Raw genomic sequence first — 25808 nt, 5'->3', positions numbered from 1 at the left:
AGGAGGCTCAACGGAAGGCACAACCGGTACCTCATACCTGCGCAACAATGACCGATGAAAAACATTATGAATCGAAAAGGATGCAGGGAGGTCCAAACGGAAGGACACAGGGTTAAGAATCTCCAATATCTTGTACGGGCCGATGAACCGAGGCTTAAACTTAGGAGAAGAAACCCTCATAGGGACAAAACGAGAAGACAACCACACCAAGTCCCCAACACAAAGCCGAGGACCAACACGACGACGGCGGTTGGCAAAAAGCTGAGTCTTCTCCTGGGACAACTTCAAATTGTCCACCACCTGCCCCCAAATCTGATGCAACCTCTCCACCACAGCATCAACTCCAGGACAATCCGAAGATTCCACTTGACCGGAGGAAAATCGAGGATGAAACCCCAAATTACAGAAAAACGGGGACACCAAGGTGGCAGAGCTGGCCCGATTATTGAGGGCGAACTCCGCCAAAGGCAAAAAAGCAACCCAATCATCCTGATCCGCAGACACAAAACACCTCAAATATGTCTCCAAGGTCTGATTAGTCCGCTCGGTCTGGCCATTAGTCTGAGGATGGAAAGCAGACGAAAAAGACAAATCTATGCCCATCCTAGCACAGAATGCCCGCCAAAATCTAGACACGAATTGGGTCCCTCTGTCAGAAACGATATTCTCAGGAATACCATGCAAACGAACAACATTTTGAAAAAACAGAGGAACCAACTCGGAAGAAGAAGGCAACTTAGGCAAGGGAACCAGATGGACCATCTTAGAGAAACGGTCACACACCACCCAGATGACAGACATCTTCTGAGAAACAGGCAGATCCGAAATAAAATCCATCGAGATGTGCGTCCAAGGCCTCTTCGGGATAGGCAAGGGCAACAACAATCCACTAGCCCGAGAACAAGGCTTGGCCCGAGCACAAACGTCACAAGACTGCACAAAGCCTCGCACATCTCGTGACAGGGAAGGCCACCAGAAGGACCTTGCCACCAAATCCCTGGTACCAAAGATTCCAGGATGACCTGCCAACGCAGAAGAATGAACCTCAGAGATGACTCTACTGGTCCAATCATCAGGAACAAACAGTCTACCAGGTGGGCAACGATCAGGTCTATCCGCCTGAAACTCCTGCAAGGCCCGCCGCAGGTCTGGAGAAACGGCAGACAATATCACTCCATCTTTAAGGATACCTGTGGGCTCAGAATTACCAGGGGAGTCAGGCTCAAAACTCCTAGAAAGGGCATCCGCCTTAACATTCTTAGAACCCGGTAGGTACGACACCACAAAATTAAACCGAGAGAAAAACAACGACCAGCGCGCCTGTCTAGGATTCAGGCGCCTGGCAGACTCAAGGTAAATTAAATTTTTGTGGTCAGTCAATACCACCACCTGATGTCTGGCCCCCTCAAGCCAGTGACGCCACTCCTCAAAAGCCCACTTCATGGCCAAAAGCTCCCGATTCCCAATATCATAATTCCGCTCGGCGGGCGAAAATTTACGGGAAAAAAAAGCACAAGGTCTCATCACGGAGCAGTCGGAACTTCTCTGCGACAACACCGCCCCAGCTCCGATTTCAGAAGCGTCGACCTCAACCTGAAAAGGAAGAGCAACATCAGGCTGACGCAACACTGGGGCGGAAGAAAAGCGGCGCTTGAGCTCCCGAAAGGCCTCCACAGCATCAGGGGACCAATCAGCAACATCAGCACCCTTCTTAGTCAAATCAGTCAATGGTTTTACAACATCAGAAAAACCAGCAATAAATCGACGATAAAAGTTAGCAAAGCCCAAAAATTTCTGAAGACTCTTAAGAGAAGAGGGTTGCGTCCAATCGCCAATAGCCTGAACCTTGACAGGATCCATCTCGATGGAAGAGGGGGAAAAAATGTATCCCAAGAAAGAAATCTTTTGAACCCCAAAAACACACTTAGAACCCTTCACACACAAGGAATTAGACCGCAAAACCTGAAAAACCCTCCTGACCTGCTGGACATGAGAGTCCCAGTCATCCGAAAAAATCAGAATATCATCCAGATACACAATCATAAATTTATCCAAATAATCGCGGAAAATGTCATGCATAAAGGACTGGAAGACTGAAGGGGCATTTGAAAGACCAAAAGGCATCACCAAATACTCAAAATGGCCCTCGGGCGTATTAAATGCGGTTTTCCACTCATCCCCCTGCTTGATTCGCACCAAATTATACGCCCCACGGAGATCAATCTTAGAGAACCACTTGGCCCCCTTTATACGAGCAAACAAATCAGTAAGCAGTGGTAACGGATATTGATATTTAACCGTGATTTTATTCAAAAGTCGATAATCAATACACGGCCTCAAAGAGCCGTCTTTCTTAGACACAAAGAAAAAACCGGCTCCTAAGGGAGATGACGAAGGACGAATATGTCCCTTTTCCAAGGACTCCTTTATATATTCTCGCATAGCAGCGTGTTCAGGCACAGACAGATTAAATAAACGACCCTTAGGGTATTTACTACCCGGAATCAAGTCTATGGCACAATCGCACTCCCGGTGCGGAGGTAGTGAACCAAGCTTGGGTTCTTCAAAAACGTCACGAAAGTCAGACAAGAATTCAGGAATCTCAGAGGGAATAGATGATGAAATGGAAACCAAAGGTACGTCCCCATGAGTTCCTTTACATCCCCAGCTTAACACAGACATAGCTCTCCAGTCGAGGACTGGGTTATGAGATTGCAGCCATGGCAATCCCAGCACCAAAACATCATGTAGATTATACAGCACCAGAAAGCGAATAACCTCCTGGTGATCCGGATTAACACGCATAGTCACTTGTGTCCAGTATTGTGGTTTATTACTAGCCAATGGGGTGGAGTCAATCCCTTTCAGAGGTATCGGAGCCTCCAATGGCTCCAAATCATACCCACAGCGTTTGGCAAAGGACCAATCCATAAGACTCAAAGCAGCGCCAGAGTCGACATAGGCGTCCGCGGTAATAGATGACAAAGAACAAATCAGGGTCACAGATAGAATAAACTTAGACTGTAAAGTGCTAATTGAAACAGACTTGTCAGGCTTCTTAGTACGCTTAAAGCATGCTGATATAACATGAGTTGAATCACCACAATAGAAGCACAACCCATTTTTTCGTCTAAAATTCTGCCGCTCGCTTCTGGACAGAATTCTATCACATTGCATATTTTCTGGCGTTTTCTCAGTAGACACCGCCAAATGGTGCACAGGTTTGCGCTCCCGCAGACGCCTATCGATCTGAATAGCCATCGTCATGGACTCATTCAGACTCGCAGGCACAGGGAACCCCACCATAACATCCTTAATGGCATCAGAGAGACCTTCTCTGAAAATCGCCGCCAGGGCGCACTCATTCCACTGAGTAAGCACAGACCATTTGCGGAATTTTTGGCAGTATATTTCAGCTTCATCTTGCCCCTGAGACAAGGACATCAAGGCCTTTTCCGCCTGAAGCTCTAAATGAGGTTCCTCATAAAGCAACCCCAAGGCCAGAAAAAACGCATCCACATTGAGCAACGCAGGATCCCCTGGTGCCAATGCAAAAGCCCAGTCTTGAGGGTCGCCCCGGAGCAAGGAAATTACAATCCTGACCTGCTGTGCAGGGTCTCCGGCAGAGCGAGACTTCAGGGACAAAAACAATTTGCAATTATTTTTAAAATTTTGAAAGTGAGATCTATTCCCCGAGAAGAATTCAGGCAAAGGAATTCTAGGCTCAGACATAGGTGCATGAACAACAAAATCTTGCAAATTTTGTACCTTTGTGGCGAGATTATTCAAACCTGTAGCTACACTCTGAAGATCCATTTGAAACAGGTGAACACAGAGCCATTCAAGGATTAGAAGGAGAGAAAGAGAGGAAGGCTGCAGTATAGGCAGACTAGCAAGTGATTCAATTAAGAGCACACTCAGAACTAGAGGAAAAAAAAAAAAAAAATTGTAGCAGACTTCTTTTTTCTCTCCTTTCTCAGCCAGTAATTTAACCCTTTTTTGGGCCGGTCAAACTGTCATGATTCTCAATGGCGAGAGAACATAGCCCAGCATATATGAGAACTAGCTCTTGGAAGATGGAAACTATACTGACCATGAACTAAACCTGCCGCACAACTAGAAGTGGCCGGGTAGCATGCCTACGTTTTTTAACCCTAGATGCCCAGCGCCAGCCGGAGAACTACCTAATCCTAGCAGAGGAAAAGACAGTCCTGGCTCACCTCTAGAGAAATTTTCCCAAAAGGCAGACAGAGGCCCCCACATATATTGGCGGTGATTTTAGATGAAATGACAAACGTAGTATGAAAATAGGTTTAGCAAAATCGAGGTCCGCTTACTAGATAGCAGGAAGACAGAAAGGACACTTTCATGGTCGGCAGAAAACCCTATCAAAACACCATCCAGAAATTCCTTTAAGACTCTAGCATTAACTCATAACACCAGAGTGGCAATTTCCGATCACAAGAGCTTTCCAGACACAGTAACGAAACAGCAGCTGTGAACAGGAACAAAATGCAAAAACACACAAGGACAAAAGTCCAACTTAGCTGGGAGTTGTCTAGTAGCAGGAACAAGCACAGAAGGCTTCTGATTACATTGTTGACCGGCAAGAAACTGACAGAGGAGCAAGGTTATATAGCGACTCCCACATCCTGATAGGAGCAGGTGAACAGAGGGGATGATGCACACAAGTTCAATTCCACAAGTGGCCACCGGGGGAGCCCAGAATCCAATTTCACAACAGCAGTGCTACCACTTATAACCACCGGAGGGAGCCCAAGAGCAGAATTCACAACACATGTCCCCTCCAGCCAGCTCATCCTTTACTCTTCCCAAAAGACCTTCCAAGAAGGCAGCCTCCTCAGACGAAAGGGTACGGAACCAAACGGCATTCTGAGCCACTGTAAGAGCCTCATGGCATAACCGAAGAACAACCGAAGCTGTCGACGTGGCACGACCGGGTTCATCAAAGGTCCTGCGGAATGCTTCTAGAAAAGACTGGAGATTAGTAACCAGAGGATCCCCTCTCACCCACAGCAGATTCAGACAGGTGAGGGTCTCTCCAGCAAGGTGAGACATAATGAAGCCCACCTTGGCTCGATCAGAAACAAACATATGCCCCAGGAGTTCAAAGTGTAGCGTGCACTGGTTAATGAACCCCAGACAATGAACGGGGTCGCCATGGAAGCGGTTGGGAGCCTCCAGGCGAGGGCCTTTACTTGACGTGCAACTGGATACCTGGATGCCAGTAGCAGAGATGGGTGCATTCGATGATATAAGGGAATCCATGTGAGTAGACAAGTTGTGCAGATAGGTCGTGATCTTGTCCTGTTGATCCCTCAGACGGGTAACCTCTTGACATAGCTCCATGGCCGGAGATACTTGGGATCCAGCGGGTTCCATGGCTGGAGCAATCTGTAACGAATGGAAATGGAGGTGAAGTTCACATTCGTTTTTATTGATATTTTTGTGGAATCTCTGGACCACGGTCCGGAGGCTCTGAAGGGGGTGTGACTATGTGAGCCCCAGACACCCGTGGTAAGTCCCCTCGAACAGGGTCAGAATGGAATGCCTGGGGGAAATCGGTGCTACCTCCAGTTAGACCCCGGACATGTGGCAGCTGTCCCAGGGGGACAGATGGACAAGCAGGTTTAACAAATGTCGTGGAGCTGGCATTGTCCAGAGGTACGGATGGCTGAATGGCGGGATGTGATGGAACTGGCATAGACAGAACGGACGTTGTCAGGGATAGCCGGGTAACAGGCAGATGATAGTCTGCGGAGACAAACAGTGTAAGCGGAGCACTGGCAGAACACTTCAGAAGCTAAAGCACACACTAGTCGAAACCGGAAGCTAGCAACAGACGATACTGGTTGCTCCGGCACCCTTCCTATGGCGGAGGGGCTAGAAATAGTAATTACTAATATGCCATTAGTCTGAAGTACTTTTTGAAAAATAAGCGCTGTCTCTTTAAGAGTCTGATAGCGCACGCGCAACCTAAGCACTCTACCCGAGAATCTTCTGGCTGCGAGCCAGGAAGCAGGGGGAAGAGAGGAAGCAGAGGCTGCAGCTGGATGGCGTGGGCCGGAACAGAGTGGGAGTCCCGACAGGGAACCCCGCGAAGGTACAGGACCAGGACCGGTTGTAACACATCCTTAAAATGTCTAAGATGGCAGTCCATTACAACAAGGTCAAGCAGCAGAATTAGGGACAACAAAGCTACAGACCGGCAGAGGGTGAGAACGACTCTCCACTGACCGGGATGACCGTCATCTTATTCAAATGTCACTCAGCAACCACAGGATGACATCAAGTGACCTACAAAAGGAATGGCAAATGGCAGCTGGGGTGAAATGCACAGCAAGAACAGTTCATAATAGGCTCCTAGAGGCATGGCTCAAGTCATGTAAAGCTAGAAAAAAGCCTTTCATCAATGAGAAGCAAAGGAGAGCCAGGCTGGAGTTTGCCAAAGACCATAAGGATTGGACTATAGAGGACTGGAGTAAGGTAATCTTCTCTGATGAGTCTAATTTTTAGCTTTGCCTAACACCTGGTCGTCTAATGGTTAGACGGAGACCTGGAGAGACGTACAAGCCACAGTGTCTTGCACCTACTGTGAAATTTGGTGGAGGATCGGTGATCATCTGGGGATACTTCAGCAAGGCTGGAATTGGGCAGATTGTTCTTTGCGAAGGATGTATGAATCAAGCCGCATACAAGGTTATCCTGGAAAAAAAAAGTTGATTCCTTCTGCTCAGGCATTGTTCCCCAACTCTGAGGACTGGTTTTCCAGCAGGACAATGGGCCATGCCACACAGCTAGGTCAATCAAGGTGTGGATGAAGGACCACCACATCAAATCCCTATCATGGCCCTGTCTCTAGACCTGATCCCCACTGAAAACCTCTGGAATGTAATCAAGAGGAAGATGGATAGTCACAAGCTATCAAACAAAGAAGAGCTGCTTAAATTTTTGTACCAGGAGTGGCATAAGGTCACCCAAAAGAAGCGTGAAAGACTGGTGGAAAGCATGCCAAGATGTATGAAAGCTGTGATTAAAAATCATGGTTATTCCACAAAATATTGATTTCTGAACTCTTCCTGAGTTAAAACATTAGTATTATTGTTTCTAAATTATTATATCAGGAGACCTTCGTGGCCATTCAACTGGCCCACGACGACCAATCCACTTTCCAGGAAACTGTTCATGTAGGAATGCTTGTACCTGACACAAAATGTGTTGGTGCACCATCTTGCTGGAAAAACTCAGGGACCGTGCCATCTTCAGTGCATAAAGAGGGCAACACATCATCATGATGGTCATCGTGGGCCAGTTGAATGGCCACCAAGGTCTCCCCATCTGACCCCCTTAGACTTTTAACTTTGGGGTCATCTGAAGGCAATTGTTTATGCTGTGAAGATACGAGATGTGCAGTAACTGAAACAACGGATTCTGGAAGCCTGTGCTAGCATTTCTTCTGCAGTGTTGCTCTCAGTGTGTCAAGAGTGGTAGAAGAGGGTTGCATTGACAATCCAACACAATGGGCAGCACTTTGAACACATTTTATAAGTGGTCATAAACTTGTAAATAACTTATGAAAGAATAAAGTTACTTTAAAACCAAGTGTACCATTGTTTTTCTTGTGAAATTCTCAATAAGTTTGATGTATCACATGACCCTCTTCCCACTGGAAAAAATTAAGTTGGATCCAAAATGGCCCACTTCAAAACGGCCACCACCTATCTTGAAAAGTTTTCCCCCCTCCCATATACTAATATGCCACAAACAGGAATTGATATCACCAACCATCCCCATTTTATTTAGGTGTATCAATATAAATGGCCCACCCTGTATGTACTGTATGTATGTATATATATATATATATATATATATATATATATACATATACACTGAATTTGGTTGGCGTGCATTAAAGGGCACAACAAGCCCTAGGATTTTATTATTTTTCCCAGAATCGTACATGAGTGATGCGGCTGCGAAATAAGAACTATTAGCTCCGAGTCTGTGATTTCAGCTATGCATTATATACAGTGGCCACAAAATATCCGGGGACTAATTCATTAATTTCCCAAGTATTAGGATTATATATTTTTTTGTTTGAGGGGGGGAATTAAATAATTTCATACTACATGAAAAATGTCAGTCTGCCCGTTGCCTGTAATGTGTTTATTAAGTTCATAGACGCTGTCATTGACATTATTGAAATAATGTATTGCTTCTACTTTATTATTCCTGAATTATATATTCCCAGTAAATGGGAACTGATTTTATTAAGATGGAAATGGCGCCTGTCATGCATAATTCATTGCCATCATCTTGTTCAAAAACCAAAACAGGTAAAAAAACAAAAAACAAATCTGAGATATCTAAAAAGTCCCTAAAATATACACGATTAACCCCTTCATGACTGATAGCATGTGGACGTCCATACCCTTCAAGATGTGACTACAGAGCATGGCTCTCGGGATCCAGATTCCATATGTGGCCAGATCCAAATAACTAGAAAGTTATCCCCCGTCGTCAGGGCCGGACTGGCCATCGGGCAGTTCTGGCAAATGCCAGAAGGGCCGGTGGCAGTAGTGGGCCGCTCGAGTGTGCCGCTGTCGGCACACTCTCCCCGCTGTCGGCGCACTCCCGGCCCCGCATTCAACTATACCGGCGTCATAGACGCCAGTACAGTTGAATGCAATGATGGAGGAGAGAGCGTCTGCTGACGCTCCCTCTCCCATCATTCCCCACTCTGCCTGCCGCTGACACTGCGGGTGCGCGATGACGTCATATCATCGCGCACCTGCTGTGTGACCGAGCGGGCAGACTGCGACTGCTGAGACCAGAGCCAGAGCAGCGCGGGGCAGGAGGAAAGGTGAGTAGAGTGTTTTTTGTTTTTTTTTATCAATGAGTGATGACTGGATTGTGGAGCTATTGGGGGGGGGGGGGGGCTGTGCTGCATTCCATTCTATGGGCCTCTGCTGCATTATATTCTATGAGGCTGGCTGCATTCCATTCTATGGGCCTCTGCTGCATTATATTCTATGGGGCTGGCTGCATTCCATTCTATGGGCCTCTGCTGCATTATATTCTATGGGGCTGTGCTGCATCATATTCTATGGGGCTGGCTGCATTCCATTCTATGAGCCTCTGCTGCATTATATTCTATGGGGCTGGCTGCATTCCATTCTATGGGCCTCTGCTGCATTATATTCTATGGGGCTGTGCTGCATTCCATTCTATGGGCCTGTGCTGCATTATATTCTATGGGCCTGTGCTGCATTATATTCTATGGGCCTGTGCTGCATTATATTCTATGGGGCTGTGCTGCATTATATTCTATGGGGCTGTGCTGCATTCCATTCTATGGGCCTGTGCTGCATTATATTCTATGGGCCTGTGCTGCATTGTATTCTATGGGCCTGTGCTGCATTCCATTCTATGGGCCTGTGCTGCATTCCATTCTATGGGCCTCTGCTGCATTATATTCTATGGGGCTGGCTGCATTCCATTCTATGGGCCTCTGCTGCATTATATTCTATGGGGCTGGCTGCATTCCATTCTATGGGCCTCTGCTGCATTATATTCTATGGGGCTGTGCTGCATTCCATTCTATGGGCCTGTGCTGCATTCCATTCTATGGGCCTGTGCTGCATTATATTCTATGGGCCTGTGCTGCATTATATTCTATGGGCCTGTGCTGCATTATATTCTATGGGGCTGTGCTGCATTCCATTCTATGGGCCTGTGCTGCATTATATTCTATGGGCCTGTGCTGCATTATATTCTATGGGCCTGTGCTGCATTATATTCTATGGGGCTGTGCTGCATTATATTCTATGGGGCTGTGCTGCATTATATTCTATGGGGCTGTGCTGCATTATATTCTATGGGGCTGTGCTGCATTCCATTCTATGGGCCTGTGCTGCATTATATTCTATGGGCCTGTGCTGCATTGTATTCTATGGGCCTGTGCTGCATTCCATTCTATGGACCTGTGCTGCATTCCATTCTATGGGCCTGTGCTGCATTCCATTCTATAGGCCTGTGCTGCATTATATTCTATGGGCCTGTGCTGCATTATATTCCATGGGGCTGTGCTGCATTCCATTCTATGGGCCTGTGCTGCATTATATTCTATGGGCCTGTGCTGCATTATATTCTATCGGGCTGTGCTGCATTATATTCTATGGGGCTGTGCTGCATTATATTCTATGGGGCTGTGCTGCATTCCATTCTATGGGCCTGTGCTGCATTATATTCTATGGGCCTGTGCTGCATTATATTCTATGGGGCTGTGCTGCATTACATTCTATGGGCCTGTGCTGCATTATATTCTATGGGCCTGTGCTGCATTATATTCTATGGGGCTGTGCTGCATTATATTCTATGGGGCTGTGCTGCATTACATTCTATGGGCCTGTGCTGCATTATATTCTATGGGCCTGTGCTGCATTATATTCTATGGGGCTGTGCTGCATTATATTCTATGGGGCTGTGCTGCATTATATTCTATGGGGCTGTGCTGCATTATATTCTATGGGGCTGTGCTGCATTATATTCTATGGGGCTGTGCTGCATTATATTCTATGGGGCTGTGCTGCATTATATTCTATGGGGCTGTGCTGCATTATATTCTATGGGGCTGTGCTGCATTCCATTCTATGGGCCTGTGCTGCATTATATTCTATGGGCCTGTGCTGCATTATATTCTATGGGCCTGTGCTGCATTATATTCTATGGGTCTGTGCTGCATTCCATTCTATGGGCCTGTGCTGCATTATATTGTATGGGGGCTGTGCTGCATTACATTCTATGGGGCTGTGCTGCATTACATTCTATGGGGCTGTGCTGCATTATATTGTATGGGGGCTGTGCTGCATTACATTCTATGGGGCTGTGCTGCCTTATATTGTATGGTGGCTGGCTGCATTACATTCTATGGTGGCTGGCTGCATTACATTCTATGGGGGCTGTGCTGCATTACATTCTATGGGGGCTGTGCTGCATTACATTCTATGGGGGCTGGCTGTATTACATTCTATGGGGGCTGGCTGTATTACATTCTATGGGGGCTGTGCTGCATTACATTCTATGGGGGCTGTGCTGCATTACATTCTATGGGGGCTGTGCAGCATTACATTCTATGGGGCTGTGCTGTATTATAGTCTATGGGGGCTGGCTGTATTACATTCTATGGGGGCTGTGCTGTATTACATTCTATGGGGGCTGTGCAGCATTACATTCTATGGGGCTGTGCTGTATTACAGTCTATGGGGGCTGGCTGTATTACATTCTATGGGGGCTGGCTGCATTACATTCTATGGGGGCTGTGCTGCATTACATTCTATGGGGGCTGTGCTGCATTACATTCTATGGGGGCTGGCTGTATTACATTCTATGGGGCTGTGCTGCATTACATTCTATGGGGGCTGTGCTGCATTACATTCTATGGGGGCTGTGCAGCATTACATTCTATGGGGCTGTGCTGTATTATAGTCTATGGGGGCTGGCTGTATTACATTCTATGGGGGCTGTGCTGTATTACATTCTATGGGGGCTGAGCTGTAATGCTGGATACAGCTGTAATTATATGTTATATAGTCGTGTTACACTCCCCTCACTTCTTGTAGCCTACAAGTGTACAAAGATATTATACAGTCACCATGTGACAAGTGGGCCTGTGTGACTTCAAATGCCAGGGCTGAATTTTAGTCCCAGTCCGGCCCTGCCCGTCGTATATACACTGACGAGAAAAAGGGAACAATGTTTTGTACTTTTGACTTTCAGGCTCCATATCTCACCATCCACTACTGCCTTGATCGTGAGACTACCATCATCTTATAGACAATCATCTTGGCTATCTCATACAGAAACTTGACCTTTGACTATTTCGCATATGATTAGTTATGCAGATTCTGGTCACATCACTGCATTATTGTTTGGTTCCTGGTGGCGGAAAAATATTTTTCTTACTCTATGCTACAAATTACAACCTGTCCTCACATTCCCTAATAGCATAGTGTGTTATTAGGTTGATTCCAAGCGAAAGGTCACTGGTTTAAATCGAGCAGCAACCATGAAGATTTCCCAAGAAAAGAAAAACGGCATCGTCCAGCTCATCGATTGTGGTCTCTCGGCCAAGAAAATTGCCAAACTGCATCATGTGAGCACCATGACAGCTGGAAGAAAACTACTGTATATGAAGTCCGTCCATCCATTCAGAATCCAAGAGGTGGACGTCTAGGCAAAATATCGACGCCAACAAGTCGGATCATCCCAAGGTCTATCAGTTCTGGTGCGACAAACCCGGCAGTGGAGGAGGCTCGTAAGCTTCATAATAGTGAGATCACAGACGTCCATGCAAGCACCATGCGACGCACGTTACACAAGTCTGGAATGGTGGCCTGAAAAATGGTGAAGAAGCCTCAACTTCGATATCGCCATAAGAAGCGTCAGCTCAAGTTTGCCAAAAGAGTGGACGGTAGAAAATTGGAAACGGGTGATTTGAAGCGATGAGATGGAAGTCAATAGACTAGGCTGTGATGGGTGCAAATGGGTCTGGAAGAAACAAGGTGAAAAAGGGGTGACGAGAAATTGAAGGAACTGTCAAATCCAGTGGAGGAAGCCTGATGATATGGGATTGTTTCACAGCCAAAGATGTTGGATACTTGACCGGGATCGATGGTGGTTTCAATGCTGACCTATATGTGAGTATCAGCCAATACAAGTTTCTTTGTACGCTCGAGTACAATAGGTATAAAAGGACGACATAGATTTCCAGCAGGACAACGACCCAAAACATATGTGGAGATTGGCATTGAAATGGTTCAATGACAATGAAGTAGAGGTGCTGGATTGGGCCCCACAGTCTCCAGACTTCAACCCAATCGATCACTTGTGGGCAGAGTTGAAGAAAAAACTGTATACAGACCAAGTGAGGCGACCAGTGTGTACCAACTTTGGGAATGTGTAGAAGAGACCTGGGAACAGATTTCAGTGGAGACAAGCTTGCAACTGTTTGAGAGCAGCCCAGAAGGATTCAGGCATTGCTGAAAGCCAAAGGGGGATTTACAAAATACTAGTAATATAATAAAAATTAAAATTTAGATTTTTATGGACAAAACGGTAACAATGCAGTGACCCGACAAGAATCTGTATAACTAATAATAGACTAAATAGCAGCAAGTCACAATTATGTTTGAGATAGCCAAGATGATTGTCTATAAAATTATGGTCGTCTCACACTCGAAGTAGAAGTGTATAGTGAGATATGGAGCCTAAAAGTCAAAAGTTCCAAACATTGTTACCCTTTTGTTCATCAGTGTATAGGGGATAGCTTTTGATTCTGGAAGACCCAGGTTTGGGGATCTCTAGTCTACATAACTTCCCTCTAAATCGGCTTGCAGTAAGGTGACGGTGGGCTACACAAGCTGTCCTAATGTGCCACAATGAGTCTTGAAAAGGCTGCCCCTCCATTCACTACTTACGGTTGTGCACAAACCACTCCGAGTGCACACTCAAACACTAATTTTCACATATCCCAACCTCACTTGTTGGCAAACATATGATGTCCAACTCTCGTAAACTTTGCGTTATGATGAGAACATCCCCAAGGCTCAAGAAGTCTTACAATCGAGGATGCCATCTCTTGAAGGATCGTAATGCCAAGAACGTCACTACAATGACTTGCTGAACACCTGCAAGGTGACAAATAACTCTTCAAACTTAATTCTTCAGGGTGGTCTGAGGATCCAATTCATCCCACTGGCTCTCCAAGACAGCCATTGGACAAATTTGGGACTATTGATCAACCCTGCCGCAAGCTTATGGTTTACAGTAGGGTCAGATTCATGATTTAGTGGTGTCAGTAGTGAGGTATTGACAGATCCTTAGGTTGGTGGAGTCCCTAGTAGAAAAACAATTAAAATGGAGGACCACATCCCTCCTCTGGAGCCCAATTCCCACTTGGCTTTCTGTTCCAACCACATACAGAAGATCTGGCCACTCGAAGACATGGCCTTCTCCACTGATGTCTACACGAATTATGGCGGCAGCCAAACTAGACTTCAACAGTAAGAACCAGACATGTGCATGACTGCTTTTCCACCTCTTCCAGGCTTGATAGCCTCACCAAAATGACCATCAGGAACAGATTGTGAGTCCTAATGTAAAATCTCCAACATGGCTCCCAACTATCATGGGTCTTTATTAGAATTGGTCGTCTCATAAGGACCAACGGGACCTTTAGGGGCCCCAAAATCTCCAGTGTAATCCTTGCAACCCAGTTATACTCCTGATCCCAAGCCCTCCATAGATGAGCCAGACTGACATGGCTATGAGGAAAATGAACATCTGATCGGTCACCAAACCTAAAATCATCCTGCAACCTGGTGAAGCACACTGACGGGGCAGGAAGAAGAAAGCATGAAGGTTCCTTTGCTCCTGCTCCACAAGGGTTGGCGTAGACAAAGAGGGAAAGTGTTGGAGGATCCTTAGCACCCCAAAGGTTGTAGAGACCTCAGAGCACGTCCTACAAATTGATACTGATTGCTGCCTTCTATCTCCATTAAATCCCATGATCAGTGCAGGAAACCAAAATCTAGAAGTCTAGAAGTGATGTGTGATGGAAAATGTCATCCGTGTCCTATTGCTGAGTTGACACTGCATATAAATTTATTAGATAGAGTCCTGGAACAGCAGTAATTACTGGTATATGTCTGCATTATGCCCCTGGAAGATGAGGGTTTTTATAATCCTATTATTTGTTCGGGACCATTACGAGAGCGTTTGCTCCTAACAGGATGCATGTTTTATCACTGAGAACGGCAGGCAGCGGAATACTTCATTAGTACCCAGAGAGCAGCAGCCTTTCTGTATGTCAGCAGGTCCTGGACATTAGGGAGGCAGCCGTGCTCCGTCCATGCGCTAATTACCTTTTTGTTTCATTAATTTTTATTTCGTTTCTCCAGAACACATAAATAACCAAGTTAAATGTGATGCAAAATTACATTTCATGGACCCAGCGCAATAACTCTTAGACCATTAACCGTGAAGCGGAGGAGGCGATATTAATGGAATTATTCATGTTTACATGGCATAGTGTAATGCATTACGACAAAACACAGTCATTAGCGATTCCAGCATGTCGTATTACACATCTGTCTGTTTGTCCAATTGCATAGACTAAATAAGAACATACAGTATTAGGCTCACTTAAAGGAGAATTCCACTTTTCACGGTCTGCGCATAAAGGCAAAGGATTGGACTGGCCTGGATTATGTTGCTCCCCATTTAAATCAAATGTGTTTCTTTTTCTTGACAAGATTGGGCTTAGTTATGTCCTTAAAGGGCTCCTGTCATCAGGTCAATGGTAGGCAGTTTTTATTCTTATTTTATTCCCACTGTTCTCCTATGTATTCCGCTTTTTGTTTTTCAAAATCCGCCATACGGATTCAGAGATATGAGCCTTCATATTTAGAGCTAATTGTTATGGCCTTTTCTAAAGGGGCATGGTTCACAGGGAAAGAATGCAGAGACACGCCCCCAGAGATTCCTGTGGACCACGCCCTCGTTATAAAGACCATGGAAATTAGCACTACATAAAAAGACTCAAATCTCTAGAACCGTATGGTGGATTTTAGAAAAACAAAAAACAGAATTCTCAGGGGAACAATGGAAACAAAGCGTGGGTGCTTTACACCTGGTGACAGGTCCTTAAAGGGCTCCTGTCATCAGGTCAATGGTAGGCAGTTTTTATTCTTATTTTATTCCCACTGTTCTCCTATGTATTCCGCTTTTTGTTTTTCAAAATCCGCCATACGGATTCAGAGATATGAGCCTTCATATTTAGAGCTAATTGTTATGGCCTTTTCTAAAGGGGCATGGTTCACAGGGAAAGAATGCAGAGACACGCCCCCAGAGATTCCTGTGGACCACGCCCTCGTTATAAAGACCATGGAAATTAGCACTACATAAAAAGACTCAAATCTCTAGAACCGTATGGTGGATTTTAGAAAAACAAAAAACAGAATTCTCAGGGGAACAATGGAAACAAAGCGTGGGTGCTTTACACCTGGTGACAGGTCCTCTTCAAAATGTGAAATATGTTGTTACTGTTCCTTGCAGAGAAAACTTATCTTGGAGCACATGATAAAGGTATTCCCCAACAAATCACATTTCCAGAGAGAAATGATTAATGTTTGGTTGTGGGGGTCCAGGCACTGGATCCCTCACTAATTATGAAAATGGGGTTCCCACTAGGTTTTGTAATTATTTGGTGCCAGACTCATGGACCTATGGGGCCATTATCTCAGCCCCCACGTCTACACCTTGGGAGGACCTCTCCCCACCATTAGATGAGTAATCAACCAACCTGCCATAAAGCTCTATCATAATTTCCATTTCCTATTATTTCCGGTTTGACCAAAAACTGAAGTTCAGCCACAACAAAATCCATGAGGTTCAACCCAAACAACACGAAAGGCAAAAAATGTTCTACTTGCCCCCATCTTCCACCACATATCATATGAATGGTCAACTACTACAATCCAGCAGCTCATTGTACTGGTCCCAGGGGCCCAAATTGGGCATATAGATAGAAATCTAAGATCACATCAACACCCATATTGGTTCTACTCAATGGAAAAACAAACAATATAAAAACAAAATCAATATCAAAAACATTTTTCTTAAGAAGAAAACATTATCCTTGAACAATAAAGAAGAAAATGACATAATGAATGCACCCCTGAGCTTTTTCTTGGACTTTAGTAATAAAGACTCCTATCACCCCCACGATCAGTCGATTGGAAGTGAAACAGCGCTCTACATTGTGTAGTGGCCATAGGTGGTATTGCAAGCTCTCTTCTTTACGAGCATATGGAAGAAGGCTTCAAACACAACGCACTGAGCTGTTCCACTTCTGATTTCATCTGGTCCCTTCAACCAGTAGCGTTTGGAATCCAACCCTAGATCTGATTCTAAGCATAGGCATTCATTATAACATGGGTTAAAGGGACTTTTTTTTAAGTAAATGCATGTATTTTTGGCTAAAAATAATTTTTGCAATTGGGTTTCGGTTAAAATTTTGCACCGTTTGGCTTTTACAGGATCTTTTGTTACTTTGCATATTAAACTTTGATGCGGTCCATGGTGACCAGTCAACTGAGAGGAGCTCAGAAAAAGACAGATAAAAGAAGGAGCGCATTGACGAATTCTTAGTCAACTCATTCTGCAACCAGTATAGCACCAAAATTATAGAAGACAAACGATGCAAACTTTTTAAAGAAACCCAATTGCAAAAAATAATTTTTAGCCTCATATACAGCACGCATAATAAGAACAACTTTGTCCCCAAAGGTGGACAAGCCCTTTAAATTCCCATAAAATCCAATTATTACACAAAAGAATATCTACTTTCATATTCCGCCAAGTCATCAAAACCATTATCTTGAAGCTCTGTCCAGATTATAGCTCACTACAAATAGTGGTGGTCTTACCTCCATCCATTGGCCCTGAGATTGCATAAGCAGCAGGACACAAGGGTCCGACTTGTTGAGTGTGTCTCGGTCCAGCAGGTTCTTGCAGCACACTCGGAGCTCCACCTTAGACACACAGGTGGCTGTGACAACGCCTAGGGAAGACGGAGATGCCAAGTCTGTAACCTCACTCACCATCATCTTGCCAAAATATATGGGGTTACTGGATAAGGATGTAATGGGAGGTTAACCAGTCAAGAATGGTGGTAATAGTACGATTTCCAGAGGACAGTCAGGAAGATGATCCTTTCTCCATGCAATGCCTGTTCTACAGAATATCTGGACCATGGAAGTTCTCTGAAGACATCTATAATCAAGGATCCAAGTTTTGTCTATAAATTTGTGCCCTGTGATTAAAGATGAGGGTAAAGGAAGGTTGAAATGGAGGTCAATATGTCATGCATCGATCGATCATGATGTAGCTTTAGGTCTTCTTACAAGGTGTGATACAGCTGCTAAAAATGGTACGATGCCACCAGAGATTTATGTATCAACTTTAGCAAATTAGTGACTTCTACAAAGTTAATAGCCAAAGAACTACGTTTGTTAATACATCACACACCGATTTGCTGCTTCATCATGGTTGACTTGCTTGATGTTCCAAGTTCAGCTCAAGCCCAGGAGTTAATCCAAATATGGAGCCAAAGACGATCCAGCTTTCTGGACATGTACAAAAGTGATGATGACGAGCGGACAACAATTGGCTCCTTGGCGCTTGTCAATGGTCAAGCCCTTGTAGAAGATGGGATGGAATAAACCAAAAGCTTAAAAGAGTCCAAGTTGTGCAAAAAGTAGAAGATTGATCAGTCTGAGGGGTGGACATGTGAGTCGGAAGGAGCCTGCAAAGCAAAACATATATCTGTCATGTATCTGCAGACTGGGATGACATATCACAAGCCTACTCTGATGGAGGCGGGAAGGCAGCCATGCCGTCTGGGCTGGAATGTACTACCGTAATAATGTGTCATCCGCAGTTTGCATCATCGGATTTCAATCAATGGCTTTCAGAGATTATTAAGTTCAATGTCAGACAGCACAGAGGGAATCGGAATATTTTACATTTCACTCAACGCTTTTTCAATATCACTTTTCTGGCTACTTCGGCACTATACTAGTCTCCTGCAAGATGTGCCGCAATATGGCCAATGCTGGATACACTATCTCTCCCAACTTCCCCATACACATGAACTCTTGCCTCAGCTGAGGATGAATATGGTTTGTATGGGGCGACTGAAGTGAGCCACTATCAGACACTTCCTGCTTATCTACCATGAGTAAAAACGATCAGGCATGTCCAAATCTACATGTCCCATCCTTCCTCCCCCAACATCAGCCAGAACCAGTTGGGAGGTTCCCATAGAGATCAGTCGGCAAGTTCTGCTTGGGTTCAGCTGACATTAATCTACTCTATATGGCAAGATAAAGACATAGGGTTCGATTCATTATTTCATTTGTGTCTTTTAATTTTATTGTTTTTGGTGACTTTTTTGCCCACTTTTGATTTGCACCAAATTCATCTTTTACCCTGTAATTTAATAAGTTTTGGCTTGCTTGTTTTTTTTTTGTAGTCACCAATGTAACAGTGTTTTATTTTTTGGCTTTCCAGATCTTTTATGTAAATATTGTGAAATTTGTACAAAATATGCAACTTTTTGCTATAAAAAGGCTTAAATCTGTCAAGAGGTTTTTGATATTTAATCTCGGAGAAGCGTAATATAGAGGAAGAGTGCCTGATTCCAGGGATGTGTCACTTATTAGGCTGTTTGCTGTAGTTTCAACACAATCAGTGTTTCATCAGTAGGAAATTATCACTAGAGGGACTAGGTGGCACATGCCAGGCAGTCCAGCTAATCTGTGTAACCCCGCCCCCACCACTGATTGGCAGCTTGCTGAGCGTGTACACAGGAATCTGCCAATCAGGGATGTGGGCGGAGTTATACAAAGCTCAGAATTCCAAGTACTGATACATCTATGGCAAAGAAAACAGGAATTTGATCAAAACTGCAGTAAGCAGCCCAGTAAGTGACACATCGCTGGAATCAGACTCTCTGGCTCTACATTATACTGCTCCCAAAATCCATAGCAAAAAAACAGCACACAGCTTCCCTTTAAAAATAAAGAGCCTTTTTGTTTCTTAGCAAAATTAATTAACGGCTCTATTTTGAATAATTGGTTTAAAAAAGTCCCGAGAAAAGAAAAGTGACTTAAAAAAGTGACATTAAAAAAACAAACAAAGTACACAAATGATGAATTGATGCCCTTAGAGCCCATGGACCTCCTCGGAGCTGGCTCCAAGTGAATGTAGGACAGGTTTTCTGTGATATCACGTCCATTTATGTTGCCTAAATTAATCTTTATGTGTAATGCTGCATTAATACGCATTACAGCCCCTTGGGAATATAGAAGACACCTGTAATAATGTCACGGATAAAGCCCCCCCGCCACCAATACAGAGCAATCCTCTGCAGGCATTTGCTGGGAACAAGCAATCCTGCAGTGATGTCGAGGAGAATCCCACCACGACTCTCCCCACATACCTAAATATATGTCATGTCTATAAATACCCGGCATAAAAATAAAAGTGCGATCTGCTTTTGCAGCGCCCCAGAGTCCTGGTCGTTGCAGTACTGTGGCTCCGCCATTAAGGGGGGCTATGGTACGTTTGATGGCACTGAAGGAGTTCATCTGACCAGGTATCACATACACCAATACATTTCACAGTCGGGCCTCCAGGGGGAGCTAAGGGTACTATTCATTAGGCCACTCCTCACATACTGGTAAAACTGGGGGTCGGGCAGGAAGTTAGAGAGAACGCTGACTGGGTTGGAACCAGGCAACACCTTGTGGCAGAGGGTGTTGCAGGGGAAGATTCGGTAGGGTCCCTGTCAGGGGTGGGATCCTGACAGAGGCCTGGCAAACAGAGAGAAAGCTACGGGACCGCACCTGCACTTCATAGCGGCGGTGCCCTAAGAAAGGACAAGAAGCGAGATTTATTGTGCTGAGTGAGAAACGAGATCAAAGCAAGAAGGAGAATACCAGTAGGAGTCGTGCTGTAAGATCGAGGCAACATCCTACTGAGGCGTAAACAACCGGCGGCCGGAACGCCGAGGAGGTACAGAGCTCTAAGCCATACTTCAAACCAACGGCAGGACAGTCAGTCACAGGCGGGCTGTCTCACTTAAATCACCTACGCAGACATAGGGGGCAACCTGTGGAGAGGGGCGACTCTAGGGTCCCGGAAGAGCTCCGAGCCTACCCGTCATACGGGTGCGTCCCAATCATTACACCTGGGAGGGACGGAAGATTAGCAGAAGATCATCTAATCGAGTTGTGAGGGAACACGAGAAACAGACACAACAGTTGTGGGGACTATCCCGTAAGCTCAGCAGGGGAGGACCACAACACATAGCGCTAGAAGGAAGGCACAGATTTCCACCTGCAAAGGGAACTCTGGAGGTGCCATCGGACCGGCCGGACTTGCGCAGCCTGGTTAACAGTGGAGGACTTTGAGACCTTCAGTAAAGAGGTAAAGAGACTGCAACCTGGTGTCCTCGTTATTGACTGCGACCGGCACTACACTACCCCCATCATCCACATCTATTACTGTACTGTTGTGAACTGTGTTTCTGGGCTCCCTCTGGTGGTCACTAACGGTATTGTGTTAGGTATGTCTTGTTGCAGGCCTGAGCTCCAGCTGTGTCGTTAAGCAGCAGGTGTTTCCTATTTGAGTCTCCTCTGGACTCAGTCTCTTGCCTGGCATCGTTGTATCCAGACCTATTTGGTCTCCTCCGGATTCCTTTCAGTCTGCCTCATGCAAGAAAAGCTAAGTCTGTTTTGTACAATTTGGATCGTTTGCATTATTCAGTGTTTTTGTCCAGCTTGCTTTACATTTGATTTTTGACTCGCTGGAAGCTCTAGGGGGCTGATATTCTCCCTCCACACCGTCAGTCGGTGTGGGGGTTCTTGAATGTTCAGCGTGGATGTTTTGTAGGGTTTTCTGCTAACCGCATAGTCCACTATCTATTTTCTGCTATCTAGACTATTGGGCCTCACTTTGCTGAATCTAGTTCATCTCTACGTTTGTGTTTTCCTCTTGCCTCACCGTTATTATTTGTTGGGGGCTTTCTATATCTTTGGGGTTCAATTTCTCTGGAGGCAAGCGAGGTCTTATTTTTTCCCTCTAGGGGTAGTCAGTTCTCCGGCTGGCTCGAGACGTCTAGAAACAACGTAGGCACGTTCACCGGCTACTTTTAGTTGTTTGTGTCAGGATCAGGTATGCGGTTAGTCCAGTTTCCACCTCCCTAGAGCAGTATTTATATTTTTGCTATCTTGCCGGAATATCAGAGATCCTCTGCCATTGGGATCATAACAGAATGCCAGGCCAAAAGAAAATGTTTAATGCATCGCAGAAGCGGGATTAAAAAGAAGTTCTGAGGTTTTTTGGTTTTTTTTGCTGCAGTTTGCCTAGCTTCTTCCATCCCCTTTTTCTCTGAGTGGCTGAAACTCTGCTGCAGATTTGAATGTCCAGACTCTGACTTCTAGTGTGGATCAGCTTGCTGCTAGGGTGCAAAGCATTCAGGATTTTGTTATCCATAGCCCTATGTCTGAACCAAAAATACCTATTCCTGAGCCGTTTTTTGGAGATAGATCTAAATTCCTGAATTTTAGGAATAATTGTAAATTGTTTCTGTCTCTGAAACCTCGTTCCTCTGGTGATTCCGCTCAGCAAGTTAAGATTGTTATTTCCTTCTTGCGCGGCGACCCTCAGGATTGGGCCTTCTCTCTGGCGCCAGGAGATCCTGCATTGGTGAATGTTGATGCGTTTTTTCTGGCACTTGGTTTGCTTTATGAGGAGCCTAATCTTGAAAATCAGGCTGAAAAAATGTTGCTGGTTATCTCTCAGGGTCAGGACGAAGCTGAGGTATATTGCCAAAAATTTCGGAAATGGTCCGTGCTTACTCAATGGAATGAGTGTGCACTGGCCGCAAATTTCAGAAATAGTCTTTCTAAAGCCATTAAAGATGTGATGGTGGGGTTTCCTATCCCTACAGGTCTAAATGATTCAATGGCTCTAGCCATTCAAATTGATCGACATTTGCGGGAGCGCAAATCTGATAATCCTTTGGCGGTGCTGTCTGAACGGTCACCTGATTCTATGCAATGTGACAGAATTCTGACCAGAGCCGAGCGACAAAATCATAGACGTCAAAATGGGTTGTGTTTCTACTGTGGTGATTCAACACATGTTATCTCAGCATGCTCTAGACCAGAGGTCCCCAACCTTTTTTGCACCAGGGACCGACTTTAAGCAAGACCAGTTTTCCATGGCCCGGTGGGGGTGGGGCAGGGGCGGGGCTTTGGTCATATGGGGGTGGGGTTATGGAGGGATGGAGCTTAGTGCATACTTATCATATAATTATGACATTTATAATGAGAATGTGATTCAACTTACCATAGGTTCAGAATGAGTGGGAGCACCATGCTTGTTTCCCTGGTGCTCTGCACCATTATTGCCCCATAGCTGTGCCATATAGTGCTCTGCACCATTATTGCCCCATAGCTGTGCCATACAGTGCTCTGCACCGTTCATAATTGCCCCATAGCTGTGCCATATAGTGCTCTGCACCGTTCATTTGCGGGAGCGCAAATCTGATAATCCTTTGGCGGTGCTGTCTGAACGGTCACCTGATTCTATGCAATGTGACAGAATTCTGACCAGAGCCGAGCGACAAAATCATAGACGTCAAAATGGGTTGTGTTTCTACTGTGGTGATTCAACACATGTTATCTCAGCATGCTCTAGACCAGAGGTCCCCAACCTTTTTTGCACCAGGGACCGGCTTTAAGCAAGACCAGTTTTCCATGGCCCGGTGGGGGTGGGGCAGGGGCGGGGCTTTGGTCATATGGGGGTGGGGTTATGGAGGGATGGAGCTTAGTGCATACTTATCATATAATTATGACATTTATAATGAGAATGTGATTCAACTTACCATAGGTTCAGAATGAGTGGGAGCACCATGCTTGTTTCCCTGGTGCTCTGCACCATTATTGCCCCATAGCTGTGCCATATAGTGCTCTGCACCATTATTGCCCCATAGCTGTGCCATACAGTGCTCTGCACCGTTCATAATTGCCCCATAGCTGTGCCATATAGTGCTCTGCACCGTTCATAATTGCCCCATAGCTGTGCCATATAGTGCTCTGCACCATTATTGCCCCATAGCTGTGCCATACAGTGCTCTGCACCATTATTGCCCCATAGCTCTGCCATACAGTGCTCTGCCATACAGTGCTCTGCACCATTATTGCCCCATGGCTGTGCCATACAGTGCTCTGCACCATTATTGCCCCATAGCTGTGCCATATAGTGCTCTGAACCATTATTGCCCCATAGCTGTGCCATATAGTGCTCTGCACCATTATTGCCCCATAGCTGTGCCATACAGTGCTCTGCACCATTATTGCCCCATGGCTGTGCCATACAGTGCTCTGCACCATTATTGCCCCATAGCTGTGCCATACAGTGCTCTGCACCGTTTATTATTGCCCCATAGCTGTGCCATATAGTGCTCTGCACCGTTCATAATTGCCCCATAGCTGTGCCATATAGTGCTCTGCACCATTATTGCCCCATAGCTGTGCCATATAGTGCTCTGCACCATTATTGCCCCATAGCTGTGCCATACAGTGCTCTGCACCATTATTGCCCCATAGCTGTGCCATATAGTGCTCTGCACCATTATTGCCCCATAGCTGTGCCATACAGTGCTCTGCACCATTATTGCCCCATAGCTGTGCCATATAGTGCTCTGCACCATTCATTATTGCCCCATAGCTGTGCTGCTGCTGCAATAAAAATAATAAAACACATACTCACCTCTCTTGCTTGCAGCTCCTCGGCGCCATCTTCCCGGCGTCTCTCCGCACTGACTGATCAGGCAGAGGGCGGCGCGCACACTATATGCGTCATCGCGCCCTCTGACCTGAACAGTCAGTGTGGAGAGACGCCGGGAAGATGGCGCGACGCCCGGCGTGTGGAACGAGGGCAGGTGAATATTACATACTTACCTGCTCCCGGCGTCCCGCTCCTTCCCCCGGACAGCTGGTCTTCGGTGCCGCAGCCTCTTCCTCTGTCAGCGGTCACCGGCACCACTTCATTAGAGAAATGAATAGGCGGCTCCGCCCCTATGGGAGGTGGAGCCGCCTATTCATTTCTCTAATGAGCGGTCCCACGTGACCGCTGAACAGGGGAAGAGCTGCTGCACCCGGAGACCGTGGGACGGGCAGGGGGAGCGTCAGGATCGCCGGGACTAGGTAAGTATGCCTCAGCGCCCTCTCCCCCTCACCCGCCGACCCCACCGCCGACCGTGACTCGAGTATAAGCCGAGGGGGCACTTTCAGCCCAAAAATTTGGGCTGAAAATCTCGGCTTATACTCGAGTATATACGGTAGCTGTCAGCGGCGCCGCGGACCGGCTGAAAAACCCCAACGGCCCGGTCCTGGCCCGCGGACCGGCGGTTGGGGACCTCTGCTCTAGACGTTTAAAGAAAAAAGTTAATCCTGTCGCCATTGGTACTTTTCAGCCTAAGTTTATTTTGTCTGTGACTTTAATTTGTTCATTATCTTCTTACTCAGTTATGGCTTTTGTGGATTCTGGTGCTGCTTTAAGTCTGATGGATTTGTCGTTTGCCAAGCGCTGCGGTTTTGTCCTGGAGCCTTTGGAAAATCCTATTCCTCTTAGAGGAATTGATTCTACGCCATTGGCAGAGAATAAACCTCAGTATTGGACGCAGGTGACCATGTGCATGACTCCTGTACATCAGGAGGTGATTCGTTCTTTGGTACTGCATAAAATGCATGATGTTGTCGTTTTGGGTCTGCCATGGTTACAGGCCCATAATCCAGTTTTAGATTGGAAAGCTATGACTGTGTCTAGTTGGGGGTGTCAGGGGATTCATGGCGATTCTCCATTGGTGTCTATTGCTTCTTCTACTCCTTCTGAGATCCCTGAGTTTTTGTCAGACTTTCAGGATGTATTTAATGAGGCCAGGTCCAGTGCCCTTCCTCCTCATAGGGACTGTGATTGTGCTATAGATTTGATTCCTGGTAGTAAGTTTCCTAAGGGACGACTCTTTAATTTATCTGTGCCAGAGCATGCCGCGATGCGGAGTTATATAAAGGAGTCTTTGGAGAAGGGACATATTCGCCCATCCTCGTCCCCTCTTGGTGCAGGATTCTTTTTTGTGGGCAAGAAAGACG

General features: G+C 45.8%; 1 protein-coding gene across 2 annotated transcripts in view; it reads right to left on the bottom strand.

Annotated features, from left to right (window-relative positions):
- CPNE7 (copine 7) overlaps positions 1-25808 on the bottom strand; it is a 142812-nt gene that overhangs the window by 103432 nt on the left and 13572 nt on the right. For both annotated transcript variants that reach the window (XM_077288446.1, XM_077288447.1), the window contains exon 2: positions 17511-18388. In XM_077288446.1, coding sequence (XP_077144561.1) covers positions 17511-17690 — 180 coding nt within the window. In that variant the 5' untranslated portion in view covers positions 17691-18388. The remainder of the gene's footprint in view (positions 1-17510; positions 18389-25808) is intronic.

The sequence above is a fragment of the Ranitomeya variabilis genome, chromosome 2 (genome assembly GCF_051348905.1).
Source record: "Ranitomeya variabilis isolate aRanVar5 chromosome 2, aRanVar5.hap1, whole genome shotgun sequence".
In the NCBI taxonomy this organism is placed as follows: Eukaryota; Metazoa; Chordata; class Amphibia; order Anura; family Dendrobatidae; genus Ranitomeya; species Ranitomeya variabilis.
Note: the sequence above shows the minus strand (reverse complement) of the source record. Positions and strands in the feature narration are given on the sequence as shown.